The sequence below is a fragment of the Mustela nivalis genome (genome assembly GCF_964662115.1).
Source record: "Mustela nivalis genome assembly, chromosome: 11".
Classification (NCBI taxonomy): domain Eukaryota; kingdom Metazoa; phylum Chordata; class Mammalia; order Carnivora; family Mustelidae; genus Mustela; species Mustela nivalis.
In genome coordinates this window covers 12,669,800-12,689,905 of record NC_139030.1, presented here as the reverse complement: position 1 = coordinate 12,689,905, position 20,106 = coordinate 12,669,800, and the positions used below count along the sequence as shown (strand labels likewise).

Genomic DNA, 20,106 nt, shown 5'->3' with positions numbered 1-20,106 from the left:
GCAGAGGGATCAGCATGTGCAAAGGCCTGGAGGCACAGAGAATCTGACATCTTCAGGAAACTGTAGACAGTGTGGTTGAGCCAAAGGGAAATGCTTGAGATAAAGGCATGGATGAGGGCCAAGCTAGGCGCTAGACTTCATCCTGGAACCACTGAAGAGCACGGGGACACTTCAAACACATCACATGCTCATTCTTCTAAAATAAGCGTCCCTTACAGTCTGTCTAATTTATGTACTTATCTTTTAGTAAGAGCTGAAGTTTTCAGGGCTGAATGAAAGACCCATGGCCTGTTGCTGGAATTTCAGGCATTCCTTGGGGGACATGCAGGCAGAGGCCAGCTGCCAGCTCTGCAGCACCAAGGTCTGGTCTTGTGGGTACCTCATTCTCTCTGGTTCCAGACACCGCGTCAGGGGTAGCAGGAGGGCTCAGGGAAGCAGGAGCCTCGGGCTCAATGGCGCCCCCCAGTGAGCACCGCAAGACCACAATCTGCCTTCCTATGAGCAGCTTTAAAGCCAGCAGAGAGGAAGGAAATGCTTGACTGTGGGAGGTTATCTGATCCCTGCCCCTAGTGCAACAGATGAGCGTTGCAACATCCGACTGTTTGTCCCCACTGCCCAGCACTCCCCGATTTTCCTCCTGCCTTTGACTGCTCCTGACAATTGTGTAACCTGGACCCCCCTGCCACCTGTACAGAGGAGTTCCCCAGCCCTGAGCTCTCCTCTGAAGTCGCAGCTCTGCATGGCTGACATTCACCTCCTGATCTTTGTCTCTCCTCCCCCCAGAATACCTGGCCTTCCTTAGCCCCATCTTCCTGATACGCAGGCGGGACACTCAGGAGTCATCCTGGACACGCTCCCTCGCACCCTGCTGCCAAGGCTGTTCATCATCACGTCTTGCCTGGGTTACCATCCAGACCTGTCTTTCATATGTCCACTTCTCTCCACCTCCACTTATTCCTCAGGAGCAGACCTTGCTCATATCTCCTTGGTCTTTATCTTTTCTGCACACCCCAACCTCATTTGCAAATTGTTAGCCCCTGAATCCCGTTGTCTGAAGGGTTTCTCTAGCCACAGGAGCCCACTTTCCCCCCAAGGACAGCAGGTTGGGAGGGCAGGGGAATCAATGCTCCCACCCTCAGAAGCACGTTCTAACTGATGGGGAATTGGTGGGTAAATATCCCAGCTCCTCTGTCCCCCCCATCCCCCAGGCGTGTGTCCTGAGCTGGTTCCTAATGTATCCCCACGGCCTACAAGCAATAATGCAGCCCATCTGCCCCAGCGTGAATGGCCAGCTAGCACCATTCGACAGGCTTCTAATCACTTGCCCTGTTTGGAAGGCATTACACCCCTTCTTCATCCTGTTCTCCCCCATCCCTCCGTATCCAGTATCAAGTTGGCAAACACTGCCAACTTGAGCCCCTTGGGAAAAGATGGAAAACCGTCTTCACTTGAGCAGTGGTTACCAAGCATCTGTTAAAGTTCTAGCTGTATTGCGCATAGTAATAACGCCACCGTATTTAGGGGACTCCTTCCCTTCTCTGCCTCAGCTCCCCCCAGTCCTCCACTGGTGGTTCCTGGGGTAGCTGCCGAATTAGCTGCTTGCGTTTGAATCCTCCTCCCAGTTCCTGCTTCCAAGAGCCCAAATGACCATAATCTATTGCCTGGACCACTAGCTTTCCAGTGGGCATCTCAGAATGTCCCTCCGTCTTTCTCCAACCCACCTTCCAGACTTCCCAGTACATCTCACCCTTTCTTCTGGTAACTTTTTTTCCTGCCAGAAACAGGTACTCTTCCCTCCCGCCTGGAGGTATGGCAGCCTTTTTATGACCATGAGGCAAACAGCACACGTTAAGCAGAAAGACAGAAGGATTCTGGGCTCTGGTGATACCCTGGAACTTTGCACAAGTTCTGAGTTTCTGTAACGTGGGAAAAAAAAAAAAAAATCCCATTTGATGAAGCTAGCCTAGCAAGCTTCTGCTACATGTGGAAAAATACATCCCTCAGTGATTAAAGAGGAGTCTGTGGTCCTTTTTTCTCGCCATTGTATCCTTTGTTCTCCTCATTCCCACCTCATAACAGTAAGTGCTATATTTCATGAATGAACGCTTGTAATTTCACATCAACTTCATAAAAAAACATCTGGAAATGGAGGCCCAGAGACATTAAGTAACTTGTTCAAGGTCACACAGTCTGTCTAATTTATGTACTTATTTTTATTTTATTTTGAGACCGAGAGAGCGAGCAGGGTGGAGGAGGGGAGGTGCAGAGGGAGAGGAAGAGAGAATGTTAAACAGATCCTCTGCTGAGCATGGAGCCCTTACATAGCTCAATGAGAGACTTAATCTCACAGCCCTGAGATCATGACCTGAGCCCAAATCAAGTCAGACGCTAAGTGATTGAGTCATCCAGACACCCCCAGTCTGCCTGGGCCCCCCTCCTCCTCTCCCCTCCTCTTCCTCTTTCTTTTTAAACATTGAGGTAAAATTCGCATAACAGAGATGGAGGCTGCCTTCCCTTTTAGCTCACAGCACATTCCGCAGTCATTGCCACCAGTAGTCAGGTGCCCTGTGAAGGTGACATGGGAAAGGCTAAGAGAGGAGAAGGAGGCTGAGGCAGAGGAGGGAGGTGAAAGGAGGGAAAAAGTATTGTGTAGCAGGCAGAGCTGCTGGGGCACAGCCTAGTTCTAGAGAGTGTCTGCTGGAAAGGGGAAGGAGTCCCCGACCCGGCCATGAGGCACCGTGAGAAGCTGGATGACCAGGACACCTGGGTGGCTCAGTTGTTGAGCCTCTGCCTTTGGCTCAGGTCGTGATGCCAGGGTCCTGGGATCAAGCCCCACGTCGGGTTCCCAGCTCAGCAGGAACCCTGCTTCTCCCTCTCCTACTCCCCTTGCTTGTGTTCCCTCTCCCAAATAAATGAATAAAAATTATTAAAAAAAAAAAAAAAGGGAAACTGGATAACCAACAGATCAAGAATTTCAAGAATAAAGGCCATGACGTGGAGGGAAGACTTTTGCAAAAAGGTGTGTATGGCCTGTACCCCAGCAAACTGCATAAACTAGATGAAATTGTTAAGTTCCTATAAACACACAACCTACTGAGACAAGCAGGAACGGCTAGAAAATCTGAGCAGACCTCTAGCCAGTAAAGAGATTGAGTCAGTAATAAAAAATTTCCATTTCCCAACAAAGAAAAGTCCAGATGGCTTTGCTGATGAATTCTGTCAAACATTTAAAGAATGAACACCAATCCTCCTCAAACACTTTCAAAAAGGAGAAAAAAAGAGAACAACTTCAAAATCATTCTAGGAGGCTCTCATTATCTTGTTACCAAAGTCAGACAAAGAAGTCAGACAAAGATGATAAGAAAACTACAGACCAATATTAATGATGAACAATAATGCAAAAATCTTAAACAAAATACCAGGAAATTGGAATTGAACAGCATAATCCATTAACAAAAGGAAATTAAAGGATCCAAATCGGCAAAGAGGAAGTCAAATTATCACTCTTCGCAGATGATATGATACTATATGTGGAAAACCCAAAAGACTCCACTCCAAAACTGCTAGAACTTATACAGGAATTCAGTAAAGTGTCAGGATATAAAATCAATGCACAGAAATCAGTTGCATTTCTCTACACCAACAGCAAGACAGAAGAAAGAGATATTAAGGAGTCAATCCCATTTACAATTGCATCCAAAACCATAAGATACCTAGGAATAAACCTAACCAAAGAGACACAGAATCTATACTCAGAAAACTATAAAGTACTCATGAAAGAAATTGAGGAAGACACAAAGAAATGGAAAAATGTTCCATGCTCCTGGATTGGAAGAATAAATATTGTGAAAATGTCTATGCTACCTAAAGCAATCTACACATTTAATGCAATTCCTATCAAAGTACCATCCATCTTTTTCAAAGAAATGGAACAAATAATGCTAAAATTTATATGGAACCAGAAAAGACCTCGAATAGCCAAAGGGATATTGAAAAAGAAAGCCAACGTTGGTGGCATCACAATTCCGGACTTCAAGCTCTATTACAAAGCTGTCATCATCAAGACAGCATGGTACTGGCACAAAAACAGACACATAGATCAATGGAACAGAATAGAGAGCCCAGAAATAGACCCTCAAATCTATGGTCAACTCATCTTCGACAAAGCAGGAAAGAATGTCCAATGGAAAAAAGACAGCCTCTTCAATAAATGGTGCTGGGAAAATTGGACAGCCACATGCAGAAAAATGAAATTGGACCATTTCCTTACACCACACACAAAAATAGACTCAAAATGGATGAAGGACCTCAATGTGCGAAAGGAATCCATCAAAATCCTTGAGGAGAACACAGGCAGCAACCTCTTCGACCTCTGCCGCAGCAACATCTTCCTAGGAACAACGCAAAAGGCAAGGGAAGCAAGGGAAAAAATGAACTATTGGGATTTCATCAAGATCAAAAGCTTTTGCACAGCAAAGGAAACAGTTAACAAAATCAAAAGACAACTGACAGAATGGGAGAAGATACTTGCAAACGACATATCAGATAAAGGACTAGTGTCCAAAATCTATAAAGAACTTAGCAAACTCAACACCCAAAGAACAAATAATCCAATCAAGAAATGGGCAGAGGACATGAACAGACATTTCTGCAAAGAAGACATCCAGATGGCCAACAGACACATGAAAAAGTGCTCCATATCACTCGGCATCAGGGAAATACAAATCAAAACCACAATGAGATATCACCTCACACCAGTCAGAATGGCTAAAATCAACAAGTCAGGAAATGACAGATGCTGGCGAGGATGTGGAGAAAGGGGAACCCTCCTACACTGTTGGTGGGAATGCAAGCTGGTGCAGCCACTCTGGAAAACAGCATGGAGGTTCCTCAGAATGTTGAAAATAGAACTGCCCTATGACCCAGCAATTGCACTATTGGGTATTTACCCTAAAGATACAAATGTAGTGATCCAAAGGGGCACATGCACCCGAATGTTTATAGCAGCAATGTCCACAATAGCCAAACTATGGAAAGAACCTAGATGTCCATCAACAGATGAATGGATCAAGAAGATGTGGTATATATACACAATGGAATACTATGCAGCCATCAAAAGAAATGAAATCTTGCCATTTGCGACAACATGGATGGAACTAGAGCGTATCATGCTTAGCGAAATAAGTCAAGCAGAGAAAGACAACTATCATATGATCTCCCTGATATGAGGAAGTGGTGATGCAACATGGAGGCTTAAGTGGGTAGGAGAAGAATAAATGAAACAAGATGGGATTGGGAGGGAGACAAACCATAAGTGACTCTTAATCTCACAAAACAAACTGAGGGTTGCTGGGGGGAGGGGGTTTGGGAGAAGGGGGTGGGATTATGGACATTGGGGAGGGTATGTGCTTTGGTGAGTGCTGTGAAGTGTGTAAACCTGGTGATTCACAGACCTGTACCCCTGGGGATAAAAATATATGTTTATAAAAAATAAAAATAAAAAAATTAAAAAAAAAAAAAAGGACTATACACTATGACCGAATGAAATCTATTCCTGCAAGGTGAGGATGGCTCAACATATGAAAATCAGTCAGTATAATACACAACATTCAGGAACAGAGAACAAAAACCATATGATCATTTCAACTGACGTAGAAAACGCATGTGACAAGGTTCAGTACATTTCATTATAAAAACACCTAACAAACTAGGATAGAAGGAAACTACCTCAACATAATAAAATCCATACGTGAAAAGCCCAGAGTGAATATTATACTCTTTGGTGAAAGACAGACATCTTACATCTTCATGTAAGATGAAGAACAAGGCAAGGATGGCTGTTATCACCATGTGTGTACAGAGTAGTCCTGGAAGTCCTACTCATAGCTATTAGACCAAAAAAAAGGAAATAAAAGGCATCCAAATTGGAAAGGAAGACGTAAAATGATCTCTGTTCACAGACAACATACTCTTATATGTAGAAAATCCTAAATATTAAAAAAAAAAAACCTGTTGAGCTAATAAATGGTCTCAGCAAAGTTGCAGGATAGATACAAAGTCAACACACAAAAATTAGTTGTATTTCTGTACATTAATGAGGAACAACTGGAAAAGGAAATTAAGAAATGAATCAAGGAGTGCCTGGGTAGCTTGGTGGTTGGCATCTGCCTTCGGCTTGGGTCATGATCTTGGGGTTCTGGTATCAAGCCCCAAGTCTGGCTCTCTGCTCAACAGGGAGCCTGCTTCTCCTTCTCCCTCTACCACTCCCCCTGCTTGTGTGCTTCCTTTCGCTCTCCAATAAATAAGTTAAATTTTAAAAAAAGAAAAGAGAAATGAATCAAAACAAAACACTCAGGAATAGACCCAACCAATGAAGTTAAAAACTTGCAAGCTAAAAATGAAAAAATGTTGCTAAAAGAAATTAAAGACACAAATAAAAGGAAAGACGTGTTGTGTTCATGGATCAGATGACTTAATATTGTTAAGATGTTGATACTATGCAGAGCAACCTATAGATTCAATGCAACCCTTATCAAAATCCCAATAGCATTATTTGCAGAAATGAAAAAATTCTTCCTAAAATTCATATGGAATCTCAAGAAACCTGGAAATAGCCAAATCAATCTTGAAAGAACTAAGTAGTAAGTCTCGTGCTTTCTGATTTCAAACTTACTACAAAACTACAGTAACCAAAACAAACAGTGTAGTGCTGGCAGAAAGGCATATAGACCAATGGAATAGAATAGAGAACTCAGAAATAAACCCTCATATATATAGTTAAATGATTTTTGACAATGGTGTCAAAATCATTCAACAGAAAAAAGTTTTTCAACCTGTGGTATTGAAAAAACTGGATATCCACAAATGAAAGAATGAAGATGGACACCATAAACAAAAAGGAACTCAAAATGGACCAAGGACCTAAATTTAAGAGCTAAAATTATAAAAATCTTCGGATAAAATATATGGGAAGAGCTTTGTGAGATTCAATTTAGTAATGATTTATTGGATATGACATCAAAAGCACAGAAAACGAAAGTAAAAAATAGATGAATTGCACTTTATCAAACTCAAAAACTTCTGTTCATCAAAGGAAACAATTAACAGAATGAAAAGGCAACCTATATAAGAGGAGGGATTATTTACAAATCATAGAGGTGAAAAGGGGGTAAGACCCAGAATATACAAAGAACTCCTAAATTCAACAGCAAAAATCGTAAACAATCCTATTTTTAAATGGGCAAAAGACTTCAATAGACATTTCTCCAAAGAAGACATACAAATGACCAACAAGTACATGAAAAGATGCTCAACGTCACTCATTATCAGTGAAATGCGATCAAAACCACAATGAGTTATTACCTAACAGTCATTTGGATGGCTACTATAAAAAACAAACGAACAAACAAACAATAAAATAGCAACTGTTGGTGAAGATGTGGAGAAATTGGAACTCATGTGCACTGCTGGTGAGAATGTGAAATAGGAAAATCACTATGGAAAAAAACAGTATGCCAGACCCTGAAAAAATTAAAAATTAAGAAAAGAATTACCATATAATCCTGCAAATGCCCAGGGTTTGGGGGGAGAGAGGGATGAATAGGTAGCACACAGAGGATTTCTAGGGCACAGAAACTACTCTGTCCAATACTATAATGGCGGACACACGTCATTATACATTTGTCAAAACCTACAGACTGCACACCAAGAGCGAATCCTAATGTAAACCATGACTTTGGGTGGTAACGTTGATCAATGTAATTTCATCAATTGTAACTAGTATCACTCTGTTAGAGGATGTTCATGGGGGAAGTCGTGTTTGGGTAGGGAGGAGAGAGTATATGGGAACTCTACACTTTCTGCTCCATTTTGCAGCAAATTGTTCTAAAAAATAAAGTCTATTTAAAAATTCAAATAACATACAATTAGCCATTATCCATTCTAAAGTGTACAATTCAGTGGAATTTGGTACGGAGTATCATGCAACCATCACCTCTATCTGAATCTAAGATATTTTCACCACACCAAAAGGGAACAGCTAAGAATTACTCCCCATTCCCTCTCCTCTTGCCCCTGGAGGCTACCCATCTAATTTCTGTCTGTATGGATTTGCCTGTTTTAGATATCTCATATAAATGGAATCATACCATTCATGGCCTTTTGTAACTAGATTTCATCACTTAACATGCTTTCAAGATTCATACATGTTATAGCATGTATCAGTACTTCATTTATTTTTAAGACTGAGTAATGTTCCATTGTGTGTATAGACTACATTTCCTTACCCATTCATCAGTTGATGGACATTTGGGTTGTTTCTGCCTCTTGGCTATTGAGACTAGTGGCACTGTGAATACCTGTGTATAAGTCTTTGTTTGAATACCTGTAATGGATTCTTTTCTTACTGTTACATGCCTCCTTATCCTTAGATGGGGGGGGGGGGAGTTAAAAAGCAGCATAGAAATAAAATTACCATTTAAATATCAAATTAATGTTATTTTTAAATGATTAATAATAATGTTTAAATGAATAATATTTAAGAACTAAACAGTACTTAACACACTTTATCATTTCGTCATTATAATCCCAAAGTAGATATTATCACCTCCATTATATAGATCAAGAACCCGAGTCTCAGCAGGTTAAATAACCTGTCCGTGGTTACACAGCCAGTGAGTGGAAGCCAACATTGGACCCCAGGTTTTTCTGACCCCTCGCTGACTCTGTGACTATCTCACTCATCAAACTGGCAGAGGAGACGAGAGAATGGATGAGAGGTACACTGCCTTAAAAACACAGACTATATCCACGAGCCCCGAGGAACAGTGAGTGGTGATGATCTGGCTTTTTGGGTATGTATCAACTGCTCGTTGGGATCATTCCAGGCCCTCTCCAACCCATCAGGTGATTATCTGAATGAATACAGCTAGTCTGGCTCCCTCCATCCCCAAGTATCCCAGTCTCCCTTACCCGAGTGGGATTAGTGGGACTAGTCCAAGCATGGACTAATGTGGGTCACATACCTGGGGCTGGCTGCTCTGTGCCCAAGTCTCCTGGATTCTCTTCAGAGAGTTCCTGTAGGCACTGGTCCTGTTCCTCTTGCAGCACCCGCATCACATCACACAATCCAGGGAGGGCACCCACCTGCAAGTCCAAAACCCAGATTGCTCATCACGGCCCCTAACTAATGTGTACCACAAAAAGACTTTCTGTGCATGAAAATGGGGCCAAACAGTGGGGATTCAAAATGAGGGAAGCAAAATCAATGCCAGGATAAAGCTCCTCACAGTGAGGTGGAGGCAGCCACTCCTCAAAGAGAATTCAGATCAGGGCTGGGACAGCCAGGACACTTGAACACAATGTAGCTTGTCCACTGAAAATCTTGCTCTTAGGTTTCCCAAGAGTCCTGAGCCCAGTGAGTTACTTGCTTTCAGGGCACGCTACCATTATTAGTCTATGAGACTTCATTTGTTCCAACAGTGTTTATTTCTCAGGTTTGGCAAATTTGGTTTTGGTTTGAAGGTCTTTGAAAGCTGTGCTTGACTATCTCCCAGTTCCCTAGAAGAGCGTCTATGGCCACCCCAGGCAAACTGCGATGGACAGAGGAGTTGGACAGGAAGGGTTAGCACACAGCCCTGGCTTCCTAGCTCTTCCTAGAGTAGATTTCCAGAGCATGGCTCGCTTCTTTTATTCATACCTGACACTTGATAAATATGTCAGTGATTGGGTAAATGAATGAATGAATGAACAAAAGAACAACTGAAAAGATCAATGAATTAGACTCCTACTTTACTTTCTACAGTGTATGGAATTTTAATATTAGAGTCTTCTCACACACATTATTACCTTATTTAATCCTCAAAATAACTCTGTAAAGAGACCCAGGAAAGGCAACTGAAACCCACTGTGGTTAGGGCATGTGACCAAAGGCCAACACGTAAGGTTCCTGATTTCAGAGACCAGCCTTCTAAGAGGTCAAGGGCCAGCTTTTATATGCTCCTGTTGACCTTGCACCAATGCTTTGCAGGTGGAAATGTCAACATAATGGAGCAGGGGGAGAAGTCCCTGGGGATAAGGCCATGCTCCGAAATGGCACAAATCAACAAAAGATCTGGCCAGAGAAGAGCAGCTAAGATAGCACTGTCTTCCAATGATTCCAAAGACAAACATAAATTATCTGATTATCTCTTATTTTGGGTCTTCCACACTCTTCACTAATGCATTCAGAAATTATCTATCTGCAGGGTGCCTGGGTGGCTCAGTAGGTCAAGCATCTAACATTTTATTTTGGCTCAGTTCATGATCTCAGGGTCATGAGATGGAGCCCTGTGTCAGACTCCGTGCTAAGCTTGGAATCTGCATGAGATTCTCACCCCCTCTGCCCTACCCCCTACCCCCTCTTGGCACTCTCTCTCGGGGGAAAAAAAAAGTATCTATCAGCTGTCAGCAAATGCTCTTCTTCAGCTACTCCCTGATACCAAGTGACTGGGTCTGTGATGCCCATGAAACACACACATCACATCCCCTGGCCCAGAGCTGTGATCATCTGCAACAAAACTACCACAGGAACACCTGTGCCCACCCAGCATAAAAACCATACTGTGCTCATTCCTTCCCCAGTCATCCCCCCTACATTTCCATCTCACCTGACAACATAGCAAATGACTTCATCACATTGCTTTGATGACTCTTATATTTAGACTCTTAACATTGAAACAAGTGGCTTCCCTAAGAAAACAGTCATTGTTAGAACCAGCAGGCAGCCCCATATACTCGTGCTCTTGTCCCCTTGTGGGGCTCTGCCCAGTCCTTGCTGAAGTTCATCATCACCAGCAGCCTCTGGCTTTTTGGCATAGGCAATAAAAGAGTTTCAGTGGAAAAATCCACCTACAGGTTGGCAGGCTGCCTTTAGTTCACTAAGGATCTCAAGTAGGCACACATTCTGTTCAGTGCCACTTTGAAACTGAGATTACCCTTAAAAATGTGAGTGACTGCTGGAGGTAGTGTGAGCAGGTACAATCTTTTAAATGTCATCATATATTAAGTGTCACAAAAATGTTCATACCCTTTGGCCAACTGACTTTACTTCTAGGAATCCATCCCTTATAGGAAAAGCTTTATATAGAAAGATTCTCTTGCAGCTTTACATTTAGTAGAAACAAAGAGATAAACTTCAGCTTTCAGGAAGATGTAGTACATGTACCTTTTCCCTATTACTCCCGTTAAGTACAACAAGAAATCCTGGACATCATATACAAAACAAGCATAAAAAGATTCTGGAAGGTGGAAAGAAGGCAAAGTGGCTAAAGACCTCCTGACTCAAGGAAGTGGTAAGTTCCCTGAAGTTTCTTTTCTCTTTGTATAACCCATTATTAAAACTGAATAAGTTAGCCATAAGAAAATGCAGCCAGAGGCAGACCAAAAAAACCCCCAGTAAAAGCCTGCTCTCTCAAGCCAAGGACCAGGAAAGAGGGAAGGTAGCAAGACTGAAAACATATAGACAACAACTGCTTTACAACAGCCAAACACCACAGAAAAAACTGTGGTCAGCTGGGGAGCCAGGACTTCTGCCTTCCCTGGGCTGTGACATCAGTGCCCAACCTCCCTGCCAAGGTCGTGGCAGAGATGGCCAAGTGGGGAGCTGAAAATTCATCCCTGCTGTGTGCTAATAAAGGTCCCCCAGCCTATGATGTTTGTAGAGACTGGACTTCCACCCTAATCCAGAAGTAATGAGGTGCTCCTCCATCTCCCCAGTGGGGTGCTGTCTCAGGTGCTGAATGAAAAGAATGGTCATCCCAGAATCCTATACTCAGTAAAAGATATCTTCAGAAATGAAAGGGAAATCGAGACATTCTTTTTTTTTTTAATTTAAAAGATTTTATTTGTTGGACAGAGATAAACATAGCAAGAGAGAGAACAAAAGCAGGAGGAGTAGGAGAGGGAGAAGCAGGCTTCCCACTGAGCAGGGAGCCTGAAGCAGGGCTTGATCCCAGCACTCCGAGATCGTGACCTGAGCAGAAATCAGTCGCTTAAGGACTGAGCCTCCCAGGGTTCCAAATCAAGACATTCTTAAAGGATAAGAAAAACTAAAATAATTCATTGCAGCACCCTATCCTAAAAGAATGGCTAAAAGAAGTTTCTCTAAACACAGAGGGGGGCCTACTGGGCACTCACAATTTTCACCACCAGCAGTGGTGATGAAACACCACCCACTGCTGTGTTATAAGATCATGTGCGAAGCTGATACTCCCACCCCTCACTCAGCAGTAAGGGAAGATCATCTCTTCCTTGCCAGTGTCTAGTAAGGCAGAGTGGGGAAGCTGGAAGTCTACCTGTCAGAAATGGGGTAGCACCCACCCCCTTCCCCCATCGGGAGAAGCCAACTAAGACAGGTTTAAATAAGATGCAATCTAACAGCAATACAAAATGTCCTGTTTTCAGTCAAAGATCACTCATCATATTAAGAACCAGGAAAATGTCAAACTGAATGAGAGGAGGTGATCCACTGATGCCAACACTGAAGTGACAGGGATCTGAAACAATTTGAAAAAGACTGTAAAGCAGCCAACATAAAAATGCTTCAGTGAGCCACCAAAAGTATACTTGAAACAAATGTAGAGATATAAACCTCAGCCAAAAAAGAAAGTCTCAGCAAAGAAGTAGAAGATATCAAAAAATCAAATGTAAATATTACAACTGAAAAAGACAATAACTGAGGTAAAAAGCTCGGTAGACGGTCTCAGCAGAATGTTGGTGGCATGGGGGGACATACAGAGGAAAGAGTCACTGAGCTAGAAGACAGGACAGTACAAATCTCTCAATCTGAAGAACACAGAGAATAAACCAAAAATAAAAATGAACAAACTTTGAGGCACCTGGCTGGCTCAGTCCGCAGAGCATGTGACTTTTGATCTTAGAGTTGTGAGTTCAAGCCCCATGTTGGAGCTTCAGTAAAAAGTAAAATAAAAAAATTGAATAATTCAGGAAGAAAGAAAGAAAGAAAAAAAGAAAGAAAGAAAGAAAGAAAGAAAGAAAGAAAGAAAGAAAGAAAGAAAGAAAGAAAGAAAGAAAGAAAAGAAAGAAAGAACAGACTTTCAGGGTTATCCAGGACAGCAGAAGCACAATCCCATAATAGGAAAAATGGATACATTGGACTTCATTAAAAATTAAAAACATTTCTGCTTCATGAAAAACCATATTAAGAGGATGAAAGGTGGGACGCCTGGGTGGCTCAGTTGGTTAAGCAGCTGCCTTCAGCTCAGGTCATGATCCCAGCGTCCTGGGATCGAGTCCCACATCGGGCTCCTTGCTCGGGGGGGAGCCTGCTTCTCCCTCTGCCTCTGCCTGCCATTCTGTCCACCTGTGTTTGCTCTCTCTCCCTCTCTCTCTGACAAATAAATAAATAAAATCTTTTTAAAAAAAAGAGGATGAAAGGATGAGTTACAGATTGGAAGAAAATATTTGCAGTCACATATTCAAGAAAGGACAGGTATCTAGAATTTATAAAAACATTCAAAACTCAACAAAAAATCTAGTTAGACATAGGTAAAAGACATGAAGAGACATTTCACAGACAACATACAAATGGTAAATAAGCACATGAAATGGTTTTCAAAATTATTAGCTATTAAGTGAATGCAAGTTGAAACCACAATGTGTTATCACTATACATCTATCATAATAGCTTAAATTTTAAAAATAGTAACAACAGATGTTGACGAGGTTGTAGAGAAATTAGATCATGCCTACATTGCTAATGGGAATGTAAAATGATATAGCCACTCTGGAAAACAGGTTGGCAGTATTTTAATAAAAGCTAAATATGCAACCTTTATATGACCCAGCCATTGCACTCCTAGGCCTTTATCTCAGGGAAATGAAAACTTATATTCATGCAAAAATCTGTACATGAATATTTATATATAGCAGCTTTATTCATAACAGCCCCAGATTGAAACAATCCAGATGTCTTCCAGTGTGAATAATTGAACAAATGATGGTGAAACCATAGTATGAAACCACTCAGCAATAAAAAGGAACAAACTATTGATACAGGGGCCAACCTAGGTGAATCTCCAAGGAAGTATGTGGAATGAAAAAAGCCAATCCTAGGGCACCTGGGTTGCTCAGTGGGTTGGGCCTCTTCCTTCAGTTTAGGTCATGGTCTTGGGGTCCTGGGATTGAACCCTGCATCAAGCTCTCTGCTTATCAGGGAGCCTGCTTCCCCCTCTCTCTCTGCTTGCTTCTCTACCTATTTGTGATCTCTGTCAGATAAATAAATAAAATCTTTTTTAAAAAAAGGAAACAAAGCCAATCCCAAAATGTTACCTACCATACTGTATGATTCTGTCTATATAACTCTTGAAATGACGAAGTTATATAAACAGCAGATTAGCGGTTATCAAAATTAAGGAATGGGTAGGAGTGGGAGGGAAGGGGCTGTGACTGTAACAGGCACCGTGAAAGATCCCTGGGGTCATAGAAATGTTCTGTACCTTGACTGTATCAGTGTCAATGTTGGGGTTGTAATAACGTACTACCTATAGTTTTGTAAGATTTTATTACTGGGAGAAATTGACAAAAGGCTATGGAGGGGGGAGTCATTCTTATTATTTCTTATGGCCTATGAGTATCTCAAAATTAAAAGTATAAATCTTGAAAAGAGACAATCTAAATACCCAAGGGAACACTCAACTAACATTCAACATGATATGTAATGCTATTATCCTTTTTTAAAATATTTTATTTATTTGGGAGAGAGAGAGAGAGAGTGCAAGAGAGAGAGAGCCAGGAGAGAGGCAGAGGGAGATCAGACTCCCCGCTGAGCAGACAGCCCAATGCAGGGCTCAATCCCAGGACCCTGAGATCATGACGAGAGCTGAAGGCAGACGCTTAGCCAACTGAGCCACTCAGGCGCCCCTATAATACTATAATCTTGAAATTACATTCAATGTGATAGTTTCAGCCATGATAATTCAGAAAACTATTCAGCAGTATAGACTATTGATGTTGACCCCAAGATATTAAATAAGCATGACACAAAGTTGTATAATAGTATGATTGTAAGGATGTACAATGTACCATATTTTCAGAGGAAACCTTGAAGAGAATACATGAAAGTATTATGAAAATTACAGGAAATTTTAAAAACAATATGTAAATATAGAGAAAGGTAGACACTTCATTCCATGTCTCCATTCCCATTCCTACCTCCAGCTATAACCTCTCTGGCAGAGACTACTCTTTGTCTCCTTAATAATTATTATTCCTTTCCTCCACTGCAATCAGAATTTAACTGGGCATATGGTTGCCCATCTGGAAACTGGAGTTTCCAATTTCTCTGCAACTAATGCGTGCCCACGTGACTAGGTTCTAGCAATGGATTAGAGCAAAAGACATGTGTGCAAATGCTATCTTTTGCTTTTAAAAGGAAAGGAACACACTTCCCTCTTTCATGTGTGGATACAGTGATGAGCCATATTCAGTCATGGTGAGGAGGGCAACACTTCAGGCTTGACTCCCCTGCCAGATTCAGAGGACAAAATCCATCCTGGACTTCACTGGTGAACTTCCACATGCCACAACAGACTATTGGTATTAATATAGACAACATAGCTCATAACAGACTTTGGAAATTTACTGCCAAGGACAAGGAAAGAGGCATTATCCTAATTAGAATCATTGGTCTCAATTCCCTATGGGAGTTTATACGTATGACCTCATGGTGGATGGCGGATGGAGTATACTTCCTCACGTGGACTTGACCATGTGCCTGGCCACTGGGATGCTAGTAGTTGTGATATGAAGAGAAGCTTGAAATATGTTTGCACAGATATGCTTGCTCTCTTGCCTTTCTGCCACCTGGGTTATCCCGCTGGTCTTGGAAGAATGAATAATACACATGCAGCAGACTTGAACCTAACCCTGGGGGCTGGAGCCAAGCCAGCTGGATCAATACAACACCTATTGTTGTATACTACTGAGATGTTTATGATTGTTACGCAGCATAGCTGACTAACACAGGGCAGGAAACAGATTCTAGGGCAGCATTTATGGAGTGAAGTGTGCCATTTAGGGAGTGAAGTTCCCTTCAAGACGTGGTGATTTGCACTATGGGATTCAAGAAAGAGTCACTCCTGCAGAGAAGACTCTTGAAAAAATGGAGGAAGGTTAGAAATGAGAGGACACCTGCACTGGAAATATCTCTCCAAGAAAAGTTCAGTTTCCTTGGTGTTTTCCCCTTGGACTACAGAAAAAATAATAATCAGAGGACAGTTAAACTTTTTCTTCTTACCCTATGTTTCCTTTTTTAAAAATCGTAGTAGAATATACATAACATAAAATTTAGTGCTTTAAAATTTAGAGATAGAATATACATAACATAAAATTTAGTGCTTTTAAGTGTACAGTTTAAGTGTACAGTTCAGTGGCATTAAATACATTGACAATGTTGTGCAACCATCGTCACGATTTCCCGAACTTTTTCAACATCGCACCAGGAGCTCTGTACCCATTAAGCAATAACTACCCATTTCCCTCCTTCCATGATGACCTCTGGTCTACTTTCTGACTCTACAAATTTTCTTATTGAAGGTATTTCATGTAAGTGGAATCATGGTATGTGTTCCATGTCTGGTTGACTTCCCTTACTGTGTTTTCAAGATTCATCCATGTTGTAGCATCTATCAGAATAGCATTCCATTGTCAGGCTGAATAATATTCCATTGGGTGTATACACCACATCTTGTTCTTCCATTCCTCTGCTGATGGACACTCGCGTCTCTTCCACCCCTTGGCTATTGTAAATAATGCCGCCATGAACATGGGTGTGCAAATATCTGAGTCCCTGCTTTCGATTCTTATGGGTGGATAACCAGAGACAGAGCTGCTGGATCACATGGTAAATCTATGTTTACTTTTTTAGGAACCACCAAAGGGTTTTCCACAACAGCTGCACCATTTTACATGCCCACTAGCAATACACAGGGGTTTTGTTTTCTCCACATCCTCATCAACTCTTGTTTTTTTTTTTGTTTTGTTTTACTTTATATTTTTTAAGACTTTATTTATTTATTTATTTATTTAATGAGAGAGAGGAGGAGCAGAAGGACAGGAAGAGGGAAGGGAAAGAATCTGAAGCAGACTCCACGCTGATTGCAGAGCCCAACATGGAGCTCAGTTTCACGACCTTGAGATCATGACCTGAACTGAAATCAAGAGTCAGAGGTTTAACCAGCCCCGCCACCCAGGTACCCCTGTTTTACTTCATATGTTTTTAAAGTAGGTTCTACACTCAATGTGGGGCTCAAACTCAGGACCCTGAAATCAAGAGTCACACATTCTATCAACTGAGCCAAATAGGATCCCCTATTTTTGTATTGTGTTTTAGTAACAGCCATCCTGGTGGGTGTGAACTGACTCATTCCACATTTCTTTTACCCCGATCCTTCCATTAAAATGTAATAAACCAAAATAATTCTGTGTTGTAGTGGCCTGCCAGCAGCAGCATTCTGCTGAAAGGACTGAGCCCATGGCTCCAGATGGTGAACTGCAGTTAAGAAAAGGGGCCCTCGGGGAACCCCTGGGTGGCTGTGTTCAATGGAGCAACCACCCAGGAGAGGCACTGGAGGAAGAATAAGTGGAAAACAAGACCCCTTATGATCTAAATTAACCTAGAGAAGGGAAGGAGAAGTTGCATGTGTATTTATATGCATATTTCTATATGATTATTAAACATAATTTTACTTAAAATTCACAGGAGAGGGGCACCTGGGTGGCTCAGTCATTTAAGTGTCCAACTCTTTGTTTTGGCTCAGGTCATGATCTTAGGGTCCTGAGATGGAGCCCAAAGTCGGGCTCCATGAGCTCTTCCCGGAGTCTGCTTGGCATTCATTCTCTCCCTCTTTCTCTGCCCTTCCCCTCCGTGGTCTCGCTGTCCCTTTCTAAAATAAAGAAACAAAACCTTTATAAATAAATAGATACAGAATGAAATAGAATTCAAGGAGAAACAAATGAAGATGAAAGAACTGCTAACATTGTCCTCAAAACAAGAGCTACTAGTCCTCAAAAGATATCTTTAAACAGTTAAAAAGTTCAAATTTGTGTATATGTGTTTTTTCTCTTTTACTTGTACTAGAGCCAAGGAGTTTGTCATGAAAAATAGCAGTTTCCTTCCCTAACCTTTACCTACTTTCCAGAGGCAACCATTTTCAACTCTTTAGCGGCTCATTTGGTTTTTATCTCCATATTGTTTTTAAGATTTTCTTAAAGTAATTTCTGCACCCAGCGTGGGGCTCAAACCCATGACCCCAAGATCAAGAGTCACATGCTTCTCTGACTGAGCCAGCCAGGCACCCCCCATATTTTAAAATTATATTCTTACACTGCTACTTCTTGGTTTGTTCATCAGAGACACTATTTAAAACTCTGTTACGGAAGACAAAGATTTAGATGTTTTAAAATCTTCCTACATACACTTCTGTCCCCCAAATGTTTAGTTTTTAATTTATATTTATATGTATATTTAATTTGAATTTTAATATTTGATTTAATTTTTAGTTAAATGAATGGTCTATATTTATAATGTCTTGTTTTGACTGTGACATATCGTTCACCGCTAAGTCTAGCCATGTAAAATGATTATGTCTCTTCTCGTACATTTTGTTTTTCCTGAGGTCAATAATTACTTTGTTTTTTTCATTTGATTAGTGTTCTCTGTACATATGGCTAATTTTTCCCAGTGCTCTGACTGCTTCAAGAGACATCTATCAACAGTTGTATTTGTTTTACCTCTAGGGACCTAGGGACCTCTCTGCCGGCCCTCGCTCCTCTCACTCCAATCCGGGCCTGATGCCAGGCTGTGGCTTGGGGTACCCTCTCCTCCACTCTTCTTTTTTTTTTTTTTTAAAGATTTTATTTAAAAAAAATAAAAATAAAAATAAAAATAAAAATAAAAATAAAAATAAAAAAAGATTTTATTTATTTATTTGACCCAGAGAGAGAGATCACAAGTAGGCAGAGAGGCAGGCAGAGAGAGAGAGGGGGAAGCAGGCTCCCCGCTGAGCAGAGCACCCCATGCGGGGCTCCATCCCATGACCCTGAGATCATGACCTGAGCCAAAGGCAGAGGCCTAACCTGCTGAGCCACCCAGGCGCCCTCCCCCACTCCTCTAACTAGTCTTCACTTTCATAGATTTCAAGTCATTTTCCTTGCTTCGCTTCCTTGTTTTGCAGAAGCACAGTCTCTAGTTACTTCCTACGAAAGCATGTGTGGGAGATAAACTTTGAAATCTCGGCAGGAACAAACAAGCTTTTATTAATCTGATAATTAATCAAATTTGGCAGAGAATTCTGGGTTGAAAAGAAATTTCCTTCCAAGTTTTGAAGGCATTTCTCCTTCTTTCTTCCAGTATCGGTAAGAAATCCAATTGGGCTTCACGGCCTTTTGTACGTGACTTCTGTTTTCTCTATAGAAATACTCAGGATTTTTCTTTTTAGTTGCTTTTAAATTCATTGCGGAAATGCTTCTTTTTTTATTCATTGGTTAGATACTCAGGGGACATTTCTATTTGAAGATTTGTGTTCTTCATGTCTGGGAATTTTTAAAATGTTATGTGATTTATTTTATTAGTTCCTCCCTTCATCGTCTCTATTCTGTCTTCCTAGAATTCATATTATTTGAATAGTGGACAACCCAGATGGACCATCTAATCTTTTCACCTTTCTCTACTCTCCTACCCTTGTGTCAGATGCTCTTTTTCTGAGGTACTTCCTTAGCATCACCTGTTGAGTTTCCTAATAAATGTTTTGTTATTATACACTTAATTTCTACACAGCTTTTCTTATTCTCTGGTGATTCGTTTTCTCTAACACTCTCTTTCCCACATTCTTTATTCTTAGATCCGGCATCCTTTTTTTTTTTTTTTTCAAATTAAAGTTAGATTTATTTATTTTTTTAAGAGAGAGCGAGCATGAGCAAGGAGAGAGAGAAAGAGAAAGGGAGACAGACTCAGGCAAACTCCCTACTGAGTGTGGAGGCTGATCCGGGGCTGAATCCCAGGACCCCAAGATCGTGACCTGAGCTGTAGTCAAAAGTCAGACACTTAAC

General features: G+C 41.4%; 1 protein-coding gene across 6 annotated transcripts in view; it reads right to left on the bottom strand.

Annotated features, from left to right (window-relative positions):
- Nucleotides 1–20,106, bottom strand: part of SCTR (secretin receptor) — an 89,120-nt gene that overhangs the window by 42,843 nt on the left and 26,171 nt on the right. For all 6 annotated transcript variants that reach the window (XM_082689841.1, XM_082689843.1, XM_082689842.1 and 3 more), the window contains exon 2: nt 9,024–9,144. In XM_082689841.1, coding sequence (XP_082545967.1) covers nt 9,024–9,144 — 121 coding nt within the window. The remainder of the gene's footprint in view (nt 1–9,023; nt 9,145–20,106) is intronic.